This window comes from Oncorhynchus clarkii, chromosome 2, assembly GCF_045791955.1.
Source record: "Oncorhynchus clarkii lewisi isolate Uvic-CL-2024 chromosome 2, UVic_Ocla_1.0, whole genome shotgun sequence".
NCBI classification, from domain to species: domain Eukaryota; kingdom Metazoa; phylum Chordata; class Actinopteri; order Salmoniformes; family Salmonidae; genus Oncorhynchus; species Oncorhynchus clarkii.
In genome coordinates this window covers 88,157,840-88,175,694 of record NC_092148.1, presented here as the reverse complement: position 1 = coordinate 88,175,694, position 17,855 = coordinate 88,157,840, and the positions used below count along the sequence as shown (strand labels likewise).

Genomic DNA, 17,855 nt, shown 5'->3' with positions numbered 1-17,855 from the left:
TGTCAGGAGGAATGGGCCAAAATTCACCCAATTTATTGTGGGAAGCTTGTGGATGGCTCCCAGAAACCTTTTGACCCACGTTAAACAATTTAAAGGCAATGCTACCAAATACTAATTGAGTGTATGTAAACTTCTGACCCACTGGGAATGTGATGAAAGAAATAAAAGCTTAAATAAATCATTGTCTCTACTATTATTCTGACATTTCACATTCTTAAAATAAAAGTGGTGATCCTAACTGACCTAAAACAGGACATTTTAACTAGGATTAAATGTCATGAATTGTGAAAAACTGAGTTTAAATGTATTTGGCTAAGGTGTTTGTAAATTTCTGACTTCAACTGTACCTACTAACAACTATGTGAACCATTTTTCACCAAGCTGATCACTGCTCCCATACCTTCTATCAAAATTGAGGTACAGTCTTTCAGGTTGGAAGCAGGTGGATATGGTCACCATAGAGATAGAACAATCACTACGATCGTCACCATCCACTAGGGCTGTACTGGCCTCAACAGTATCTTGTGATATGTATTGAATGGTCCAGAAATATGGGAGGTTGGTGTTTGAATACAGCACCACGTACGGCAACAGAACAGAGAAAATCCCAAAACGTCAGATTCTGCTACAGCAAAGATCTCGGTTTGTCTGTCTGTCACAGTTGGAGTGTTGAGGTGGAAATAATGGAAATCAATGGACAAAACCACCACAATGCCACCACTTCCAAATAATAAAACATCTATACACATTGCATGTTTTCTTTTAAAGTGACTGAGCCAGTTAGAATCTTCTAGACAGTAGTTGGATTTGTAGCAGCAAATTCTCTCTTATCCCCAATAAATATAGAATGTATAAACATCTCTATTTTTAGCCAGTTTCACATTGGCCTGGGCCCCCAGGGGTCCGACAGTACTGTAGATAGGGGCCCCTGGCAGAAAGGGGGAACGCACAGAGGGCTGGTTCTTATACCCCCCCCCCCCCCCTGTGGCCCCTTGTAGACAACCATCTCTGGGACTGAACCATCTCTGTCTGTATAACTCTTCAGGTAGGTAGGACATCCTCATCTGTTGAACACACCACCGCTAGGAGTCTTTAGAAGAGCATGCTCTGCCTTCTGTTCTTGCCGTTGCCTGAAAGTAGCAAAAACAACAAAACGAAAAGTAGAAATTAATAATTACAAGACTACTATTGTTTTATGTTAAACCAGTGGCGTATTAGAGGGCAAAGTCAACTGAATAGAATGTTAATAAAGTAGGTCAATGGAGACTATTTAGAGGCGCTATAAAATATATTTTCAGGGACCGGTGTGTTTTTGAGTGTTAGTAAAAAATAAAAATACAAATAAAAAATATTAATAAATTATATATATATATATATATATATATTTTTAAAAAAAAACATATATGTTTTTATATATATATAAATAAATAATAAATAAATATTTAAAAAAAAACATGTTTTTTTGAAAATATTTATTTATTAATTATATATATAATAATATATATATATAAATAATAAATAAATATTTATTATATATTTATATATATATAAACACGTATATATAAAAGTGGTACTAATGTGGATCCCTGACGGACTCCTGACGGACTCCACTAACCTGACTCAGGATAGTTAGAGTTCCTATAGCCTGGATCTCTCTGCAGCTGAACCTCCTTCAGGGTGAATATGGATATGCCTGTCACACAAACACACGTGTCAGAAATATAAAGTTAAAAAGAGAAAGATGAGGAACACACCACACAGAACACTCTTTGTATATACACTGCTCAAAAAAATAAAGGGAACACTTAAACAACACAATGTAACTCCAAGTCAATCACACTTCTGTGAAATCAAACTGTCCACTTAGGAAGCAACACTGATTGACAATAAATTTCACATGCCGCTGTGCAAATGGAATAGACAACAGGTGGAAATTATAGGCAATTAGCAAGACACCCACAATAAAGGAGTGGTTCTGCAGGTGGTGACCACAGACCACTTCTCAGTTCCTATGCTTCCTGGCTGATGTTTTGGTCACTTTTGAATGCTGGCGGTGCTTTCACTCTAGTGGTAGCATGAGACGGAGTCTACAACCCACACAAGTGGCTCAGGTAGTGCAGCTCATCCAGGATGGAACATCAATGCGAGCTGTGGCAAGAAGGTTTGCTGTGTCTGTCAGCGTAGTGTCCAGAGCATGGAGGCACTACTAGGAGACAGGCCAGTACATCATGAGACGTGGAGGAGGCTGTATGAGGGCAACAACCCAGCAGCAGGACCGCTACCTCTGCCTTTGTGCAAGGAGGAGGAGGAGGAGCACTGCCAGAGCCCTGCAAAATGACCTCCAGCAGGCCACAAATATGCATGTGTCTGCTCAAACGGTAAGAAACAGACTCCATGAGGGTGGTATGAGGGACCGACGTCCACAGGTGGGGGTTGTGCTTACAGCCCAACACCGTGCAGGACGTTTGGCATTTGCCAGAGAACACCAAGATTGGCAAATTCGCCACTGGCGCCCTGAGCTCTTCACAGATGAAAGCAAGTTCACACTGAGCACGTGACAGACGTGACAGAGTCTGGAGACGCCGTGGAGAACGTTCTGCTGCCTGCAACATCCTCCAGCATGACCGGTTTGGCGGTGGGTCAGTCATGGTGTGGGGTGGCATGTGCTCGCCAGAGGTAGCCTGACTGCCATTAGGTACCGAGATGAGATCCTCAGACCCCTTGTGAGACCATATGCTGGTGCGGTTGGCCCTGGGTTCCTCCTAATGCAAGACAATGCTAGACCCCATGTGGCTGGAGTGTGTCAGCAGTTCCTGCAAGAGGAAGGCATTGATGCTATGGACTGGCCCGCCCGTTCCCCAGACCTGAATCCAATTGAGCACATCATGTCTCGCTCCATCCACCACAGACTGTCCAGGAGTTGGCGGATGCTTTAGTCCAGGTCTGGGAGGAGATCCCTCAGGAGACCATCCGCCACCTTATCAGGAGCATGCCCAGGCGTTGTAGGGAGGTCATACAGGCACGTGGAGGCCACACACACTACTGAGCCTCATTTTTACTTGTTTTAAGGACATTACATCAAAGTTGGATCAGCCTGTAGTGTGGTTTTCCACTTTAATTTTGACTCCAAATCCAGACCTCCATGGGTTGATAAATTTGATTTCCATTGATAATTTGTGTGATTTTGTTGTCAGCACATTCAACTATGTAAAGAAAAGTATTTCATTCATTCAGATCTAGGATGTGTTATTTTAGTGTTCCCTTTATTTTTTTGAGCAGTGTATATATATATTTATGTGTGTGTATCACTCACTCTCTGGCAGTGTGTGTGTGTGTGTATATATCACTCACTCTCTGGCAGTGTGTGTGTGTGTGTATATCACTCACTCTCTGGCAGTGTGTGTGTATATATCAATCACTCTCTGGCAGTGTGTGTGTGTGTGTATATCACTCACTCTCTGGCAGTGTGTGTGTGTGTGTGTGTGTGTGTATATCACTCACTCTCTGGCAGTGTGTGTGTGTGTGTGTGTGTATATCACTCACTCTCTGGCAGTGTGTGTGTGTGTATATCACTCACTCTCTGGCAGTGTGTGTGCGTGTATATCACTCACTCTCTGGCAGTGTGTGTGCGTATATATCACTCACTCTCTGGCAGTGTGTGTGTGTATATATTACTCACTCTCTGGCAGTGTGTGTGCGTGTGTCCCCAGGCTCCTGAAGTAAGGCTGTCTCATCGACTCATCTGCAGACATCCTCTGCTTGGACTCGTACTGAGAAAGCAACGACAGAGAAACAGTGTGTGTTTGTTTAATAAGTGCGTGTGTGTGTGTGTTTGTGTAATAAGCGTGTGTGTGTGTGTGTGTGTTTGTGTAATAAGCGTGTGTGTGTGTGTGTGTTTGTGTAATAAGCGTGTGTGTGTGTAATAAGCGTGTGTGTGTGTGTGTGTGTGTGTGTGTGTTCTTGGACAGGAAAGCCATGATAGAGGAAACATCCACACTCTGCTAATTAATTCCTGCCTCCAGGAAGTTAAATAACTATGTTATATATGCCACAATACAACTCCATGAAGCTACATAAATACACAACATTACTTCTGCAGCAGTGCACTGTAAACATCTGCATTCTGGTGAAGTCTGCTGTGTGTCAAAGCCTTATGTACACTAAGTTTTCCTATGAAATTCTACCAAGTACACTGTCCCAATGTAACAACAACACGCTGCCGTTTATCAGATACAGGTGTCGGAACAGTGGTGCAACTCAGAGGATTGTTTATTCAAATGAGTCAATCTGTTTGTATCTGTAGTGGGACTCACTTTGAGAAATGACAGCAGCAGTTCAATGCCATCGGTATCCAACCTGAGAAGCACAGAGAGGGAGGGAGGGGGGGGGGGGGGGGGGGGGGGGGAGGGAGGGAGGGAGGGAGGGAGGGAGGGAAAGAGCGAGAAAGAGAGCAAGAGAGCGAGCAAGAGAGTAAGCAAGAGACCGAGAAAGAGGGAGAAAAAGAGCGAGAGCGAGAAAGAGAGGGAGCGCAGTGGTAAAGGTGTTAGATCAGTGGGAGTGACTCATGGTGGTGTAGTGAACTCTAGGAAAGAAGCAGAGTAAACTATTCCACAGGATTTCCTCCACAGGAAGGGAGGTGTACGCACACACATACACAAACAAAAACTTTTCTCTTACAAAACCCCCTTTGAAAGCAGAAGGGCCAGTAATTCCACTTCAGTAAAAGGAAACACCCAGTGTTACGACATGTTCATTTCCCTGGACACCAGCTCACGTCATTCCCCTTGACACCAGCTCATGTTCATTTCCCTGGACACCAGCTCATGTTCATTTCCCTGGACACCAGCTCATGTTCATTTCCCTGGACACCAGCTCATGTTCATTTCCCTGGACACCAGCTCATGTTCATTTCCCTGGACACCAGCTCATGTTCATTTCCCTGGACACCAGCTCATGTTCATTTCCCTGGACACCAGCTCATGTTCATTTCCCTGGACACCAGCTCATGTTCATTTCCCTGGACACCAGCTCATGTTCATTTCCCTGGACACCAGCTCATGTTCATTTCCCTGGACACCAGCTCATGTTCATTTCCCTGGACACCAGCTCATGTTCATTTCCCTGGACACCAGCTCATGTTCATTTCCCTGGACACCAGCTCATGTTCATTTCCCTGGACACCAGCTCATGTTCATTTCCCTGGACACCAGCTCATGTTCATTTCCCTGGACACCAGCTCATGTTCATTTCCCTGGACACCAGCTGATTTAAGGACATGTTGCTGTGTGGGAATCTGTAAGTTTCTTCGGAAAAAGGCGTCTGCTTCAAATCAAAGAGGGTCAGATGTTTTTAGAACTCTGCAGTGGTCTAACGTGGTCTACTAGTGTCCTAGTCTTGTCGGTCTGAAAACATCTGACAAACATTTAATTATGAGTGAAATGTCCCTTTAATATGATGTAACCACTCCAACAGATCTGTACCCAGGCCTGTAGCCCTACATACCTGGGAGCATGGTTGATGAGGGGCTGTGTCTTGTACTTGGGGAACTTGTAGGACTTGAACTCCTCCATGGAGGAGATGCCAGGCCAGCTGTCCTCTGAGGGTGTTCCTGTTGGAGGGTGGAGAGGGCAGTCACAGGGGCTCTAGCATAGCAGCTGACTGTCTACAAACATGTAGGTTAAAAGTATAATTTAATACAAGCAAATTCAAATGACACACACACATTACAGAGAGCAGATATATTTTATTTCACCATGTCATGTTGTTTTCCCACCACCAGGTGACAGCACTCACCCAGCAGTCTGAAGATGAGGTGCAGTTCGTCCTCCACAGTAGAGCCAGGGAACAGAGGCCTCCCGGCAGCCATCTCATAAAATATACAGCCCACACCCCTGGGGTTGAAAAGATGAGGTTCGGGGTCAAATAGAGTCAATACAGGTCTTCATAAGGGGAGTCTGTACCCAACATTCACTTAACTTTTCCTGCCCTCCACTGTAAATTAGATGCATGGCTATTCTCATTATTCAAGGGAACATAAGGACGTCAGAGAGTGGTAGATACAGAGGTCGATATGGGGGTCAGGATGGATTTCAGTTTTGCATATATAATTCAGATTAGAAGATCATGGAGATAACCCATTCTCAAGAAATGCTCATGATTCTACGTTGGTTCTCTCATGGTTCTACGCTGGTTCTCTCATGGTTCTACGCTGGTTCTCTCACGGTTCTACGCTGGTTCTCTCACGGTTCTACGCTGGTTCTCTCACGGTTCTACGCTGGTTCTCTCACGGTTCTACGCTGGTTCTCACAGTTCTACGCTGGTTCTCTCATCTACGTTGGTTCTACGCTGGTTCTCTCACGGTTCTACGTTGGTTCTCTCACGGTTCTATGTTGGTTCTCTCACGGTTCTACGTCGGTTCTCTCACGGTTCTACGTCGGTTCTCTCACTGTTCTACGTCGGTTCTCTCACGGTTCTACGTCGGTTCTCTCACGGTTCTACGTCGGTTCTCTCACGGTTCTACGTCGGTTCTCACGGTTCTACGTCGGTTCTCACGGTTCTACGTCGGTTCTCACGGTTCTACGTCGGTTCTCTCACGGTTCTACGTCGGTTCTCTCACGGTTCTATGTTGGTTCTACACTGGTTCTCACGGTTCTACGCTGGTTCTCTCACGGTTCTACGTTGGTTCTACGCTGGTTCTCTCACAGTTCTACGCTGGTTCTCACGGTTCTACGTTGGTTCTACGCTGGCTCTCTCACAGTTCTACGCTGGTTCTCTCACGGTTCCACGCTGGTTCTCTCACGGTTCCACGCTGGTTCTCTCATGGTTCCACGCCGGTTCTCACGGTTCCACATCGGTTCTCGCACGGTTCCACGTCGGTTCTCTCACGGTTCCACGGCGGTCCTCTCACGGTTCCACGGCGGTTCTCTCACGGTTCCACGTCGGTTCTCTCACGGTTCCACGTCGGTTCTCTCACGGTTCCACGTCGGTTCTCTCACGGTTCCACGTCGGTTCTCTCACGGTTCCACGTCGGTTCTCTCACGGTTCGACATCGGTTCTCTCACGGTTCTACGTTGGTTCTCTCACGGTTCTACGTTGGTTCTCTCATGGTTCTATGTTGGTTCTCTCGTGGTTCTATGTTGGTTCTCTCATGGTTCTATGTCACCTCAGCTCACTCACCACATGTCTATCTGTGTGGAGTACTCAGAGGATCCAAGTAGAACGTCAGGAGGTCGGTACCAGAGCGTCACCACCTCGTTGGAGTACGTCTTAGTGGGGACTGACTTGGCCCGGGCCAGACCTGGAACAAAATAACAAGGAGTTACACAATGGAACATTACTGTCTTCACTGAATAGACCGGCTCATTGTCAGCAATCATGCCGAACTGAACCAAGCTGACCTGTACTGTGCTGGCCTGGTTGTGCCTCCACCATAGTTGCAGAAATCAGACTAAGTGAAAAGGAAATATCGGAGCTAGCTGAGTACGGTTCAGGTCTGCAGGAAAGTGTGAAGAGCGTTATAAACTCCCCAGAAACCTGGGTAGAACGAGAACATGTCTCTTACCGAAGTCGGCCAGTTTGAGTTCTCCTCGTTCGTTGATGAGCAGGTTCTGAGGCTTCAGATCTCTGTGTAGAACCTTCCGTCTGTGACAATAGGACAAACCTCGCAGGATCTGAAACAAGAAGATCTGAGACAAAACAACAAAGATGATGTCAGACCTCTGCTGGTAGTCAGCACACTTCGGTGGAAATATAAATCATGTAGTGTAATCAGAAAAATGATAATCATTCTTCAGCTACTGTGCATGGGTAGGAAAAAAGGCTTGTTAGTTTCTCGAATATCTCCATTCGATCAGAATAACTATTTTTCCTTTTTCCAGAGAGAATTTAAATTTGTGGTGTGAAACTAAAATCACACAGACACCTGTCAACGGCGTGCCATTTGCGTGTGAGCATCAATTCACAAACTCTGGGGTAGCGTATGACAACTGAATTGGCATGAAAATCCATAATAAAACTGTTCGCTATTCAGCCACCGGGAATTCCTTTTTACATTTTTTACATGTATTTTTATTTTTTAATTTGACCCCATTTTCTCTCCCCAATTTCATGGTATCCAATTGTTAGTAGCTACTATCTTGTCTCATTGCTACAACTCCCGTACGGGCTCGAAGGTTGAAAGTCATGCGTCCTCCGATACACAACCCAACCCACAGCACTGCTTCTTAACACAGCGCGCATCCAACCCGGAAGCCAGCCGCACCAATGTGTCTGAGGAAACACCGTACACCTGGCAACCTTGGTTAGCGCGTACTGCGCCCGGCCCACCACAGGAGTCGCTGGTGCGCGATGAGACAAGGATATCCCTACCGGCCAAGACCTCCCTAACCCGGACGACGCTAGGCCAATTGTGCGTCGCCCCACGGACCTCCCGGTCGCGGCCGGTTACGACAGAGCCTGGGCGCGAACCCAGAGTGGTGGCACAGCTGGCGCTGCAGTACAGGGCCCTTAACCACTGCACCACCCGGGAGGCCGGGAATTCCTTTTGACCTTAAATGTCCTACGGGGGCCACCGTAGCTGGACTAGTTGTTGATTTGCTAGCTTATGAGGATGTTGTTTCTAATAAATCCAAGCCATTTATAAACAACTACATCTCGTTCTTTCTACAGTATTCCCTCTTGATATCAGAGTCCTGGAGTTTTCCAGCCGTAGTCTGCCTCGACTATATGATGGAAATCACCACAGGCAGGTTGCAATTATTTTCAAATATGGAGCCTATTTGACTGATAAACCTTAGTTTCAAGCCCAATACATGTTAAACTACATCTTTAGTCTACTTAGCATTGGGAAGATCATAATGACTCCCCAAATTCCTTTTCTACAAGCGACCCACGTAATTTATCTGCTTACTTTACCAGCATTACTCCGCGTAGAGGTAAGAAAAATAGACTTGCTTTCTAATTTGACGTGCTATGATGCCGTAGATGTCGAGGCCCGTATGTTTTCTCTCACTGACTAGTACAACGCTCGTTTGTACGCTTTAAAAAAACAACAACACTTTTGTTGGAATTGAGCTTGACACGTTCAAGTGATTAAGTCGATGTTCCACTAGTCACCAGCAGGGGGAATAGGCTTTTAGCACTGAAGGAGCCTTGCATATCTACAGCGATACGGAGACCTGGCAGGCGATCTGTAGACACTACACTCACCTTGACGTTCTGCATGCTCAGGATGTTCCCACAGTCGTCCATGTACTGCTTCAGGTCCTTGTCCTACAAGTGAGTGGAGAGGAAGGGGCAGGCATTCAGTCAACCGGAAAGGGGCAGGCATTCAGTCAACCGGAAAGGGGCAGGCATTCAGTCAACCGGAAAGGGGCAGGCATTCAGTCAACCGGAAAGGGGCAGGCATTCAGTCAACCGGAAAGGGGCAGGCATTCAGTCAACCGGAAAGGGGCAGGCATTCAGTCAACCGGAAAGGGGCAGGCATTCAGTCAACCGGAAAGGGGCAGGCATTCAGTCAACCGGAAAGGGGCAGGCATTCAGTCAACCGGAAAGGGGCAGGCATTCAGTCAACCGGAAAGGGGCAGGCATTCAGTCAACCGGAAAGGGGCAGGCATTCAGTCAACCGGAAAGGGGCAGGCATTCAGTCAACCGGAAAGGGGCAGGCATTCAGTCAACCGGAAAGGGGCAGGCATTCAGTCAACCGGAAAGGGGCAGGCATTCAGTCAACCGGAAAGGGGCAGGCATTCAGTCAACCGGAAAGGGGCAGGCATTCAGTCAACCAGGAAGGGGCAGGCATTCAGTCAACCAGGAAGGGGCAGACATTGTCAACCAGGAAGGGGCAGACATTGTCAACCAGGAAGGGGCAGACATTGTCAACCAGGAAGGGGCAGACATTGTCAACCAGGAAGGGGCAGACATTGTCAACCAGGAAGGGGCAGACATTGTCAACCAGGAAGGGACAGACATTGTCAACCAGGAAAGGACAGACATTGTCAACCAGGAAAGGACAGACATTGTCAAACAGGAAGGGACAGACATTGTCAAACAGGAAGGGGCAAACAAAATCAAATCAAATGTTATTTGTCACAAACACATGGATCGCAGATGTTAATGCGAGTGTAGCGAAATGCTTGTGCTTCTAGTTCCAAGAATGCAGTAATAACCCTACAAGTAATCTAACCTAACAATTCACAACAACTACCTTATACACACACGTGTAAAGGGATGAAGAATATGTACATAAAGATATATGAATGAGTGATGGTACAGAACGGCATAGGCAAGATGCAGTAGATGGTATCGAGTACAGTATATTTAAGAAGAGTAAGGTAGGGTTTGTAAACATTATATTAAGTGGCATTGTTTAAAGTGGCTAGTGATACATTTTTTACATACATTTTTCCAATATTAAAGTGGCTGGAGTTGAGTCAGTGTCAGTGTGTTGGCAGCAGCCACTCAATGTTAGTGATGGCTGTTTAACAGTCTGATAGCCTTGAGATAGAAGCTGTTTTTCAGTCTCTCGGTCCCTTCTTTGATGCACCTGTACTGACCTCGCCTTCTGGATGATAGCGGGGTGAACAGGCAGTGGCTTGGGTGGTTGTTGTCCTTGATCTTTTTGGCCTTCCTGTGACATCGGGTGCTGTAGGTGTCCTGGAGGGCAGGTAGTTTGCCCCCGGTGATGCGTTGTGCAGAGCTCACTACCCTCTGGAAAGCCTTACGGTTGTGGGCGGAGCAGTTGCCGTACCAGGCGGTGGGTGATACAGCCCGACAGGATGCTCTCGATTGTGCATCTGTAGAAGTTTGTGAGTGCTTTTGGTGACAAGACGAATTTCTTCAGCCTCATGAGGTTGTTGTGGGTGGTCCATTTCAGTTTGTCCGTGATGTGTACGCAGAGGAACTTACTACCCTCTCCACTACTGTCCCGTCGATGTGGATAGGGGGGTGCTCCCTCTGCTGTTTCCCGAAGTCCACGATCATCTCCTATGTTTTGTTGACGTTGAGTGTGAGGTTATTTTCCTGACACCACACACACCTCCTTCCTGTAGGCCGTCTGATAGTTGTTGGTAATCAAGCTTACCACTGTAGTGTCGTCTGCAAACTTGATTCAGTTGGAGGCATGCATGGCCACGCAGTCGTGGGTGAACAGGGAGTACAGGAGAGGGCTCAAAACGCACCCTTGTGGGGCCCCCAGTGTTGAGGATCAGATGTTGTTACCTACCCTCACCACCTAGGGGCGGACCGTCAGGAAGTCCAGTACCCAGTTGCACAGGGCGGGGTCGAGACCCAGAGTCTCGAGCTTGATGACGAGTTTGGAGGGTACTATGGTGTTAAACAACAGACTGGGATAAGGATTGATTGAATATGTCCGTAAACACACCAGCCAGCTGGTCTGCGCATGCTCTGAGGGCGCGGCTGGGGATGCCGTCTGGGCTGCAGCCTTGCGAGGGTTAACACGTTTAAATGTTTTACTCACTTCGGCTGCAGTGAAGGAGAGTCCGCATGTTTTGGTAGCAGGCCATGTCAGTGGCACTGTATTGTCCTCAAAGCGAGAAAATAAGTTGTTTAGTCTGTCTGGGAGCAAGACATCGTGGTCCGCGACGTGGCTGGTTTTCTTTTTGTAATCCGTGATTGACTGCAGACCCTGCTACATACATCTTGTGTCTGAGCCGTTGAATTGCGACTCTACTTTGTCTCTATACTGACGCTTGGCTTGTTTGATTGCCTTGCGGAGGGAATAGCTACACTGTTTGTATTCGGTCATGTTTCCGGTCACCTTGCCCTGGTTAAAAGCAGTGGTTCATGTTTTCAGTGTCGCGCAAATGCTGCCATCAATCCACAGTTTATGGTTTGGAAACATTTTAATATTTGCTGTGGGTACGACATCGCCGATGCACTTGCTAAGAAACTCGCTCACCGAATCAGCGTATTCATCAATGTTGTTGTTTGACGCAATGCGTAAACATATCCCAATCCATGTGATCGAAGCAATCTTGAAGTGTGGAATCAGATTGGTCGGACCAGCATTGAACAGACCTGAGTGCGGGAGCTTCCTGTTTTAGTCTATAGGCAGGGAGCAACAAAATGGAGTCGTGGTCAGCTTTTCCAAAAAGGAGGGCGGGGGAGGGCCTTATATGCGTCGCAGAAGTTAGAATAACAATGATCCAGGGTTTTACCAGCCCTGGTTGCACAATCGATATGCTGATACAATTTAGGGAGTCTTGTTTTCAGATTAGCCTTGTTAAAATCCCCAGCTACAATGAATGCAGCCTCAGGATATGTGGTTTCCAGTTTACATAGAGTCAAATAAAGTTTGTTCAGGGCCATTGAGGTGTCTGCTTGGGGGGGAATATTTGCAGCTGTGATTATAATCGAAGCGATTTCTCTTGGTAGATAATATGGTTGACATTTGATTGTGAGGAATTCTCAGTCAGGTGACCAGAAGGACTTGAGTTCCTGTATGTTGTTATGAACACACCACGTCTCGTTAACAATAAGGCATACCCCCCCGCCCCTCTTTTTACCAGAAAGATGTTTGTTTCTGTCGGCGCGATGCGTGGAGAAACCAGCTGGCTGCACCGATTCCGTTAGCGTCTCTCCAGTGAGCCATGTTTCCGTGAAGCAAAGAATGTTACAGTCTCTGATGTCTCTCTGGAATGCTACCCTTGCTCGGATTTCATCAACCTTGTTGTCAAGAGACTGGACATTGGTGAGTAGTATGCTGAGGAGCAGTGTGCGATGTGCCCGTCTCCGGAGCCTGACCAGAAGACCGCTCAGTCTGCCCCTTTTACGGCGTCGTTGTTTTGATTCGCCGGCTGGGATCCGATCCATTGTCCTGGGTGGTGGGCAAAACACAGGATCCACTTCGGGAAAGTCATATTCCTGGTCGTAATGATGGTGAGTTGACGTTGCTCTTATATATAAAACCTAATCTTATAAAACCTAAGATTACCTGGGGTACCAATGTAAGAAATAGCACGTAAAAACACTAAATACTGCATAGTTTCTTAGGAACGCGAGGCGGCCATCTCTGTCAGCGCCGGAAGTAAACCAATCATTGTCAAACAGAAAGGGGCACAGAATACAGCAGCAACACAAAACACCCAACACAGCATCCACTAGATAGAACCTGCTGGGACTACAAGTGATATGAACTTAAAAATACTTTATTAAGGATCAACCAACAGCACATGAACGAAAAATAAGATCATTGTATTTGTCAAACTATCGCTTTCATTTCACATTCTATTATCTAGTCTTTTCACCGTAGGCTAGAAGTTATAACAGAAGGGAATGTTTTTGTGCCTCTCACCAGGTACTCGAAGACTAGCGTCAGGGACTTGTCTGTGTGGATGATGTCGTGCAGCGTCACTATGTTGGCGTGTTTCAGGTCCTTCAGTAAGGACACCTCTCTGATAGCAGTGCAAGGTGCTCCCTCCTCGTGCTCCAGTCTGATCTCCTTCAGAGCCACCAGGTTGTCTGTCAGTTTGCTCCTTCCTTTAAACACTGTAGCATACGTTCCCTGGAGGGAGAGAGGGGAGAGAGAGAGATATTAGAGAGAGGGATGGAAGAGGGAGATGAGAGGGATGAGGAGGGAGAGAGGGAGAAAGGGATGAGAGGGGGGTGAGAGAGGGAGATGACAGGGGATGAGAGAGATGAGAAAGGGATGGAAGAGGGAGAGAGGGGAGGGGGGTGAGAGATGAGAAAGGGAGAGGGATAGAAGAGGGAGAGAGGGATGAGAGAAGGGAGGAGGGGTGAGAGATGAGAAAGGGAGAGGGGGGGGGTGAGAGGGAGATGAGAGGGGATGAGAGAGATGAGAAAGGGATGAGAGAGGGATGGAAGAGGGAGATGAGAGGGGGGTGAGAGATGAGAAAGGGAGAGGGATAGAAGAGGGAGAGGGGGGTGAGAGAGGGGAGGAGGGAGAGGGGGATGAGAGAGGGGAGTGGGGTGAGAGATGAGAAAGGGAGAGAGGGGGTGACAGAGGGGAAGGGGGGGTGAGAGAGGGGGGGTGAAGGATCCAAATTCAGAGTTATTATTATCATGATGTGATGAACTATATTACATTTAGACTGCATTGAATCACTGATCTATAAATCACCTTCCATCCCAAATAACTCGTCACTATGTGACCCAGATGAGTGTTTCTGCACCTCTCCTTGGCCAAACTGATCCCCTCTAAAACACACTGATGATCAGCAGAGGTGAGGGGTCAAGGTCTCCATGAACTCAATGACCAGGTTTAAGGTAGAATGACTGAGTGTTGAATAATCAAGAGGAAAAACAGGCAGTGGTGGCCTTTCAGACATAGTGAGCAAGTAGGATATCAGGGAGGGGAGGAAGCCAAATCGGTATGTGTCTGAGCACAGAGAGAGAGAAAGAAAGAAGCAACACACACACACACACACCTCTCCTAACTTGTCCAGTTTGATGTATGTCTCAAGCTTCCCGAATCCAATTTCAGACTGAAAGAAAAGATGAATAAACATTTATGTTAATGAGGTTCATGTCCTTGTTAACAGTGACCGACTTATACCTACAAACGTTTCACAAAACCTTCTGGCGGCCGTGTGTGTGTGTGTGTGTGTGTGTGTGTGTGTGTGTGTGTGTACACTATTTGGTCCCACTGGGTGTAATTTCATCTGACATTGGCTTTGATGTTGTGAAAGGGAGGAGGCAGTTTGGTGCATGTGAGTGGAAGCATGTGATTCGCTTAACAGAACAGTGAACCATACCGTTCCTCTATTCTCATCCTGACAGGCAGCAGCATAAACACACACAGTGGTGCTGACACAGACCATTCTGAGATGAGATGTAAACAGAAGACAACAGGGAGTGGAGGAGACCAGGCGTGAGCTCTCTCTGTCAGTCTTCCTCTCTCTGTCCGTCCGTCAGTCCATCACTCCATCCCCCTCTCTCTCACACCCTCCCCCTCTCTCTTACTCACCCTCCCCCTCTCACCCTCCCCCTCTCTCTCACACCCTCCCCCTCTCTCTTACTCACCCTCCCCTTCTCACCCTCCCTCTCTCCCTCACCCACCCTCTCTCCCTCACCCACCCTCTCTCCCTCACCCACCCTCTCTCCCTCACCCTCCCTCTCTCACCCTCCCTCTCTCACCCTCCCTCTCTCACCCTCCCTCTCTCACCAATGATGCTCTTCGGGAGCGGCGGCTGAGGGGCTGGTCGAAGGAGGGGCTGGTGAGCTGTAGTTTCTCCAGGTAACCATCTGGAATACGGATGTCAGCAGGTAAGGACAGACGCTTGTTCAGGTCCTACACACACACACACACACACACACACACACACACGAGAGAGAGAGAATGAGTGAGAGGGAGTGAGAGAGCGATAGAAACTCCTGGACTCCCCAATAACTGACCAGGAGCTCTAAAAGAAACTTCAAGACCTCAAATTTAAAAAGCATGCTAACCTGATGGCATTCTAAATGAGATGCTCAAACTCACTAGTGGAAATTTTAAATTGGCTATATTAAAACTGTTTAATTTGATCCTGAGTGTAGGTTATTTCCCTGACATCTGGAATCAAGGACTCATAACCCCAATCTTTAAGAACGGAGACAGATTTGACCCTAACAATTACAGAGGAATGTGTGTGAACAGTAACCGGGGGAAGGTTTTCTGTAGTATTATAAATGTAAGAGTGCTAAACTTCCTTAATAAGCACAATGTCTTGATTTATACCAAAACATTGCATGACTGATCATATTTACACCCTACACACCCTGATAGATAAACATGTCCACCAAAATATATAAGCTTGCTTTATCAACTTCCAAAAAGCATTTGATTCTATTTGGCATACAGGACTGTTCTACAAAGTTATTGAACGTGGTGTAGGGGGTAAAACATATGACATAATTAAATCAATGTATACTGGCAATACGTGCAGCATTAAAATTGGTAAGAGATAGAACAGAATTCTTTAACCAGAGGCGGGGCCTTCGCCAGGGTTGCCATCTGAGCCCTGCACTCTTCAATATCAACGAATTGGCCACTATTCTAGAAAAATCCTCAGCCCTTGGTGTTAGTCTCCACAATGCCTACTCTTCACAGATGACCTATGCCTGCTGTCACCCACAGCAGAGCCTGGACCTGCTAGAGCAGTACTGACAGACCTGGGCCCTGGCAGTAAACCCCAAAAGGACTCAAATAATGATTATCCAGAGAAGATCCAGATCTCAGGGAATTAGACCAAAGTTCTCAATTGGTACAAAATATATAGAGTACTGCACACACTACAATTACTTAGGTTTAAAAAACAAGCTCAAATGGACACCTTAATGAGGCAGTGAATGAACTGAGAGAGAAAGCATGCAGGGCATTCTACACCATTAAAAAACAAATTCAAATTGAAATACCTATTAAAATTTGGCAAAAACTAATTTAATGTGTCATTGAACCACTTGCACTTTATGGCAGCGAGGTGTGGGGTCCACTTGCAAAACAAGATTTCATCAAATGGATCAAACACCCCATTGAAACCCTATACGCAGAGTTCTGTAAGAGTATCCTACATGTCCAGAGGAAAACTACAAACAATACATGCAGGGCAGAATTAGGTTAATATCCACTAATAATAAGAACTCAAAAAAGAGCAATTAAGTATTTGTAAACACCTAAAATAGTGACCCCCTCTCATATCATTACCAAGCCCTGTAATGCCAAGAGCTGAGCAAAGAAAAGAGTCCCCTCATCCAGCTGGTCCTGGGGCTGAGTTCACAAACCTGTTCTACTAACATACTGAAGCCTCAGTCCCCTCATCCAGCTGGTCCTGGGGCTGAGTTCACAAACCTGTTCTACTAACACACTGAAGCCTCAGGACCAGAACATCCAGTCAATCAGAATAAAACTAATTACAACACAGTCAAAACAGAACTACATCACCTATTGGGAAAAACAAACACAAGCACAAAGCAAAATGCAGTGCTATCTGGCCCTAAATCGACAGCACACCATGGCTAACTATTTGACAATGATTACTGATCAAAACCTTAGAAAAACCTTGACAAAGTACAGGCTCAGTGAGCACAGCCTTGTCATTGAGAAGGGTAGACACAGGAAAACCTGGCTCCCTGTAGAGGAAAGGCTGTGCAACCACTGCACCACAGCAGAACCTGGCTCCCTGTAGAGGAAATGCTGTGCAACCACTGCACCACAGCAGAACCTGGCTCCCTGTAGAGGAAAGGCTGTGCAACCACTGCACAACAGCAGAACCTGGCTCCCTGTAGAGGAAAGGCTGTGCAACCACTGCACAACAGCAGAACCTGAGACAGAGCTGCATTTCCTGACAAAATGTAAAACATATAAAACAATTAGAGAGTGTTATTTCCCCAAATTTGAAACCCTTATTCAAGGTTTCAAAGACCTCTCTGATGAGAGTAGGCTACCCGTCCTGTTGGGGGAGGGACAGGCTACCCGTCCTGTTGGGGGAGGGACAGGCTACCCGTCCTGTTGGGGGAGGATGCAGAGAGCTGTGGGTTGGCAGCGCACTACATTGCTGCCTGCCATAAGATGAGGGACAGTGTCTGACAAACCAACCAACCTGCACATGTCCTCTACTGTATGCTTATTGTTATATATATGGTTATTTTGACCCTTGGTTATTGTTGTTACTGTTGTCCTGTTGACAATGTTGATTCTTATTATCTTCATATTGTAAATATCCAAAATAAGCTTTGGTAATATGTACATTGTTACGCCATGCCAATAAAGCAAATTGAATTGAGAGAGAGAGAGAGAGAGAGAGAGAAGAGCAGAGCAGAGGTCAGGATCAGAGCTCCTGCATTTTTCAGCATTTTCTTTAAAAAAGATAGATTAGGAGTTAGATAAACTTGGATTTTTTGTC

At 46.5% G+C, this 17,855-nt stretch overlaps 1 protein-coding gene across 6 annotated transcripts in view; it reads right to left on the bottom strand.

The window, feature by feature from the left end:
* Positions 1 to 17,855, bottom strand: part of LOC139375882 (cyclin-dependent kinase 17-like) — a 77,318-nt gene continuing 59,463 nt past the window's right edge. For 5 of the 6 annotated variants that reach the window (XM_071117831.1, XM_071117856.1, XM_071117862.1 and 2 more), the window contains 12 exons: positions 15,140 to 15,265; positions 14,403 to 14,459; positions 13,310 to 13,519; positions 9,208 to 9,270; positions 7,562 to 7,685; positions 7,177 to 7,297; positions 5,794 to 5,891; positions 5,503 to 5,608; positions 4,314 to 4,356; positions 3,680 to 3,770; positions 1,616 to 1,693; positions 1 to 1,130 (listed from right to left, as the gene is read on the bottom strand). In XM_071117831.1, the coding sequence (XP_070973932.1) occupies positions 1,093 to 1,130; positions 1,616 to 1,693; positions 3,680 to 3,770; positions 4,314 to 4,356; positions 5,503 to 5,608; positions 5,794 to 5,891; positions 7,177 to 7,297; positions 7,562 to 7,685; positions 9,208 to 9,270; positions 13,310 to 13,519; positions 14,403 to 14,459; positions 15,140 to 15,265 (1,155 nt within the window). In that variant the 3' untranslated portion in view covers positions 1 to 1,092. Of the gene's footprint in view, positions 1,131 to 1,615; positions 1,694 to 3,679; positions 3,771 to 4,313; positions 4,357 to 5,177; positions 5,609 to 5,793; positions 5,892 to 7,176; positions 7,298 to 7,561; positions 7,686 to 9,207; positions 9,271 to 13,309; positions 13,520 to 14,402; positions 14,460 to 15,139; positions 15,266 to 17,855 lie in introns of those variants that run through there. The other variant, XM_071117871.1, reaches the window with a different exon arrangement.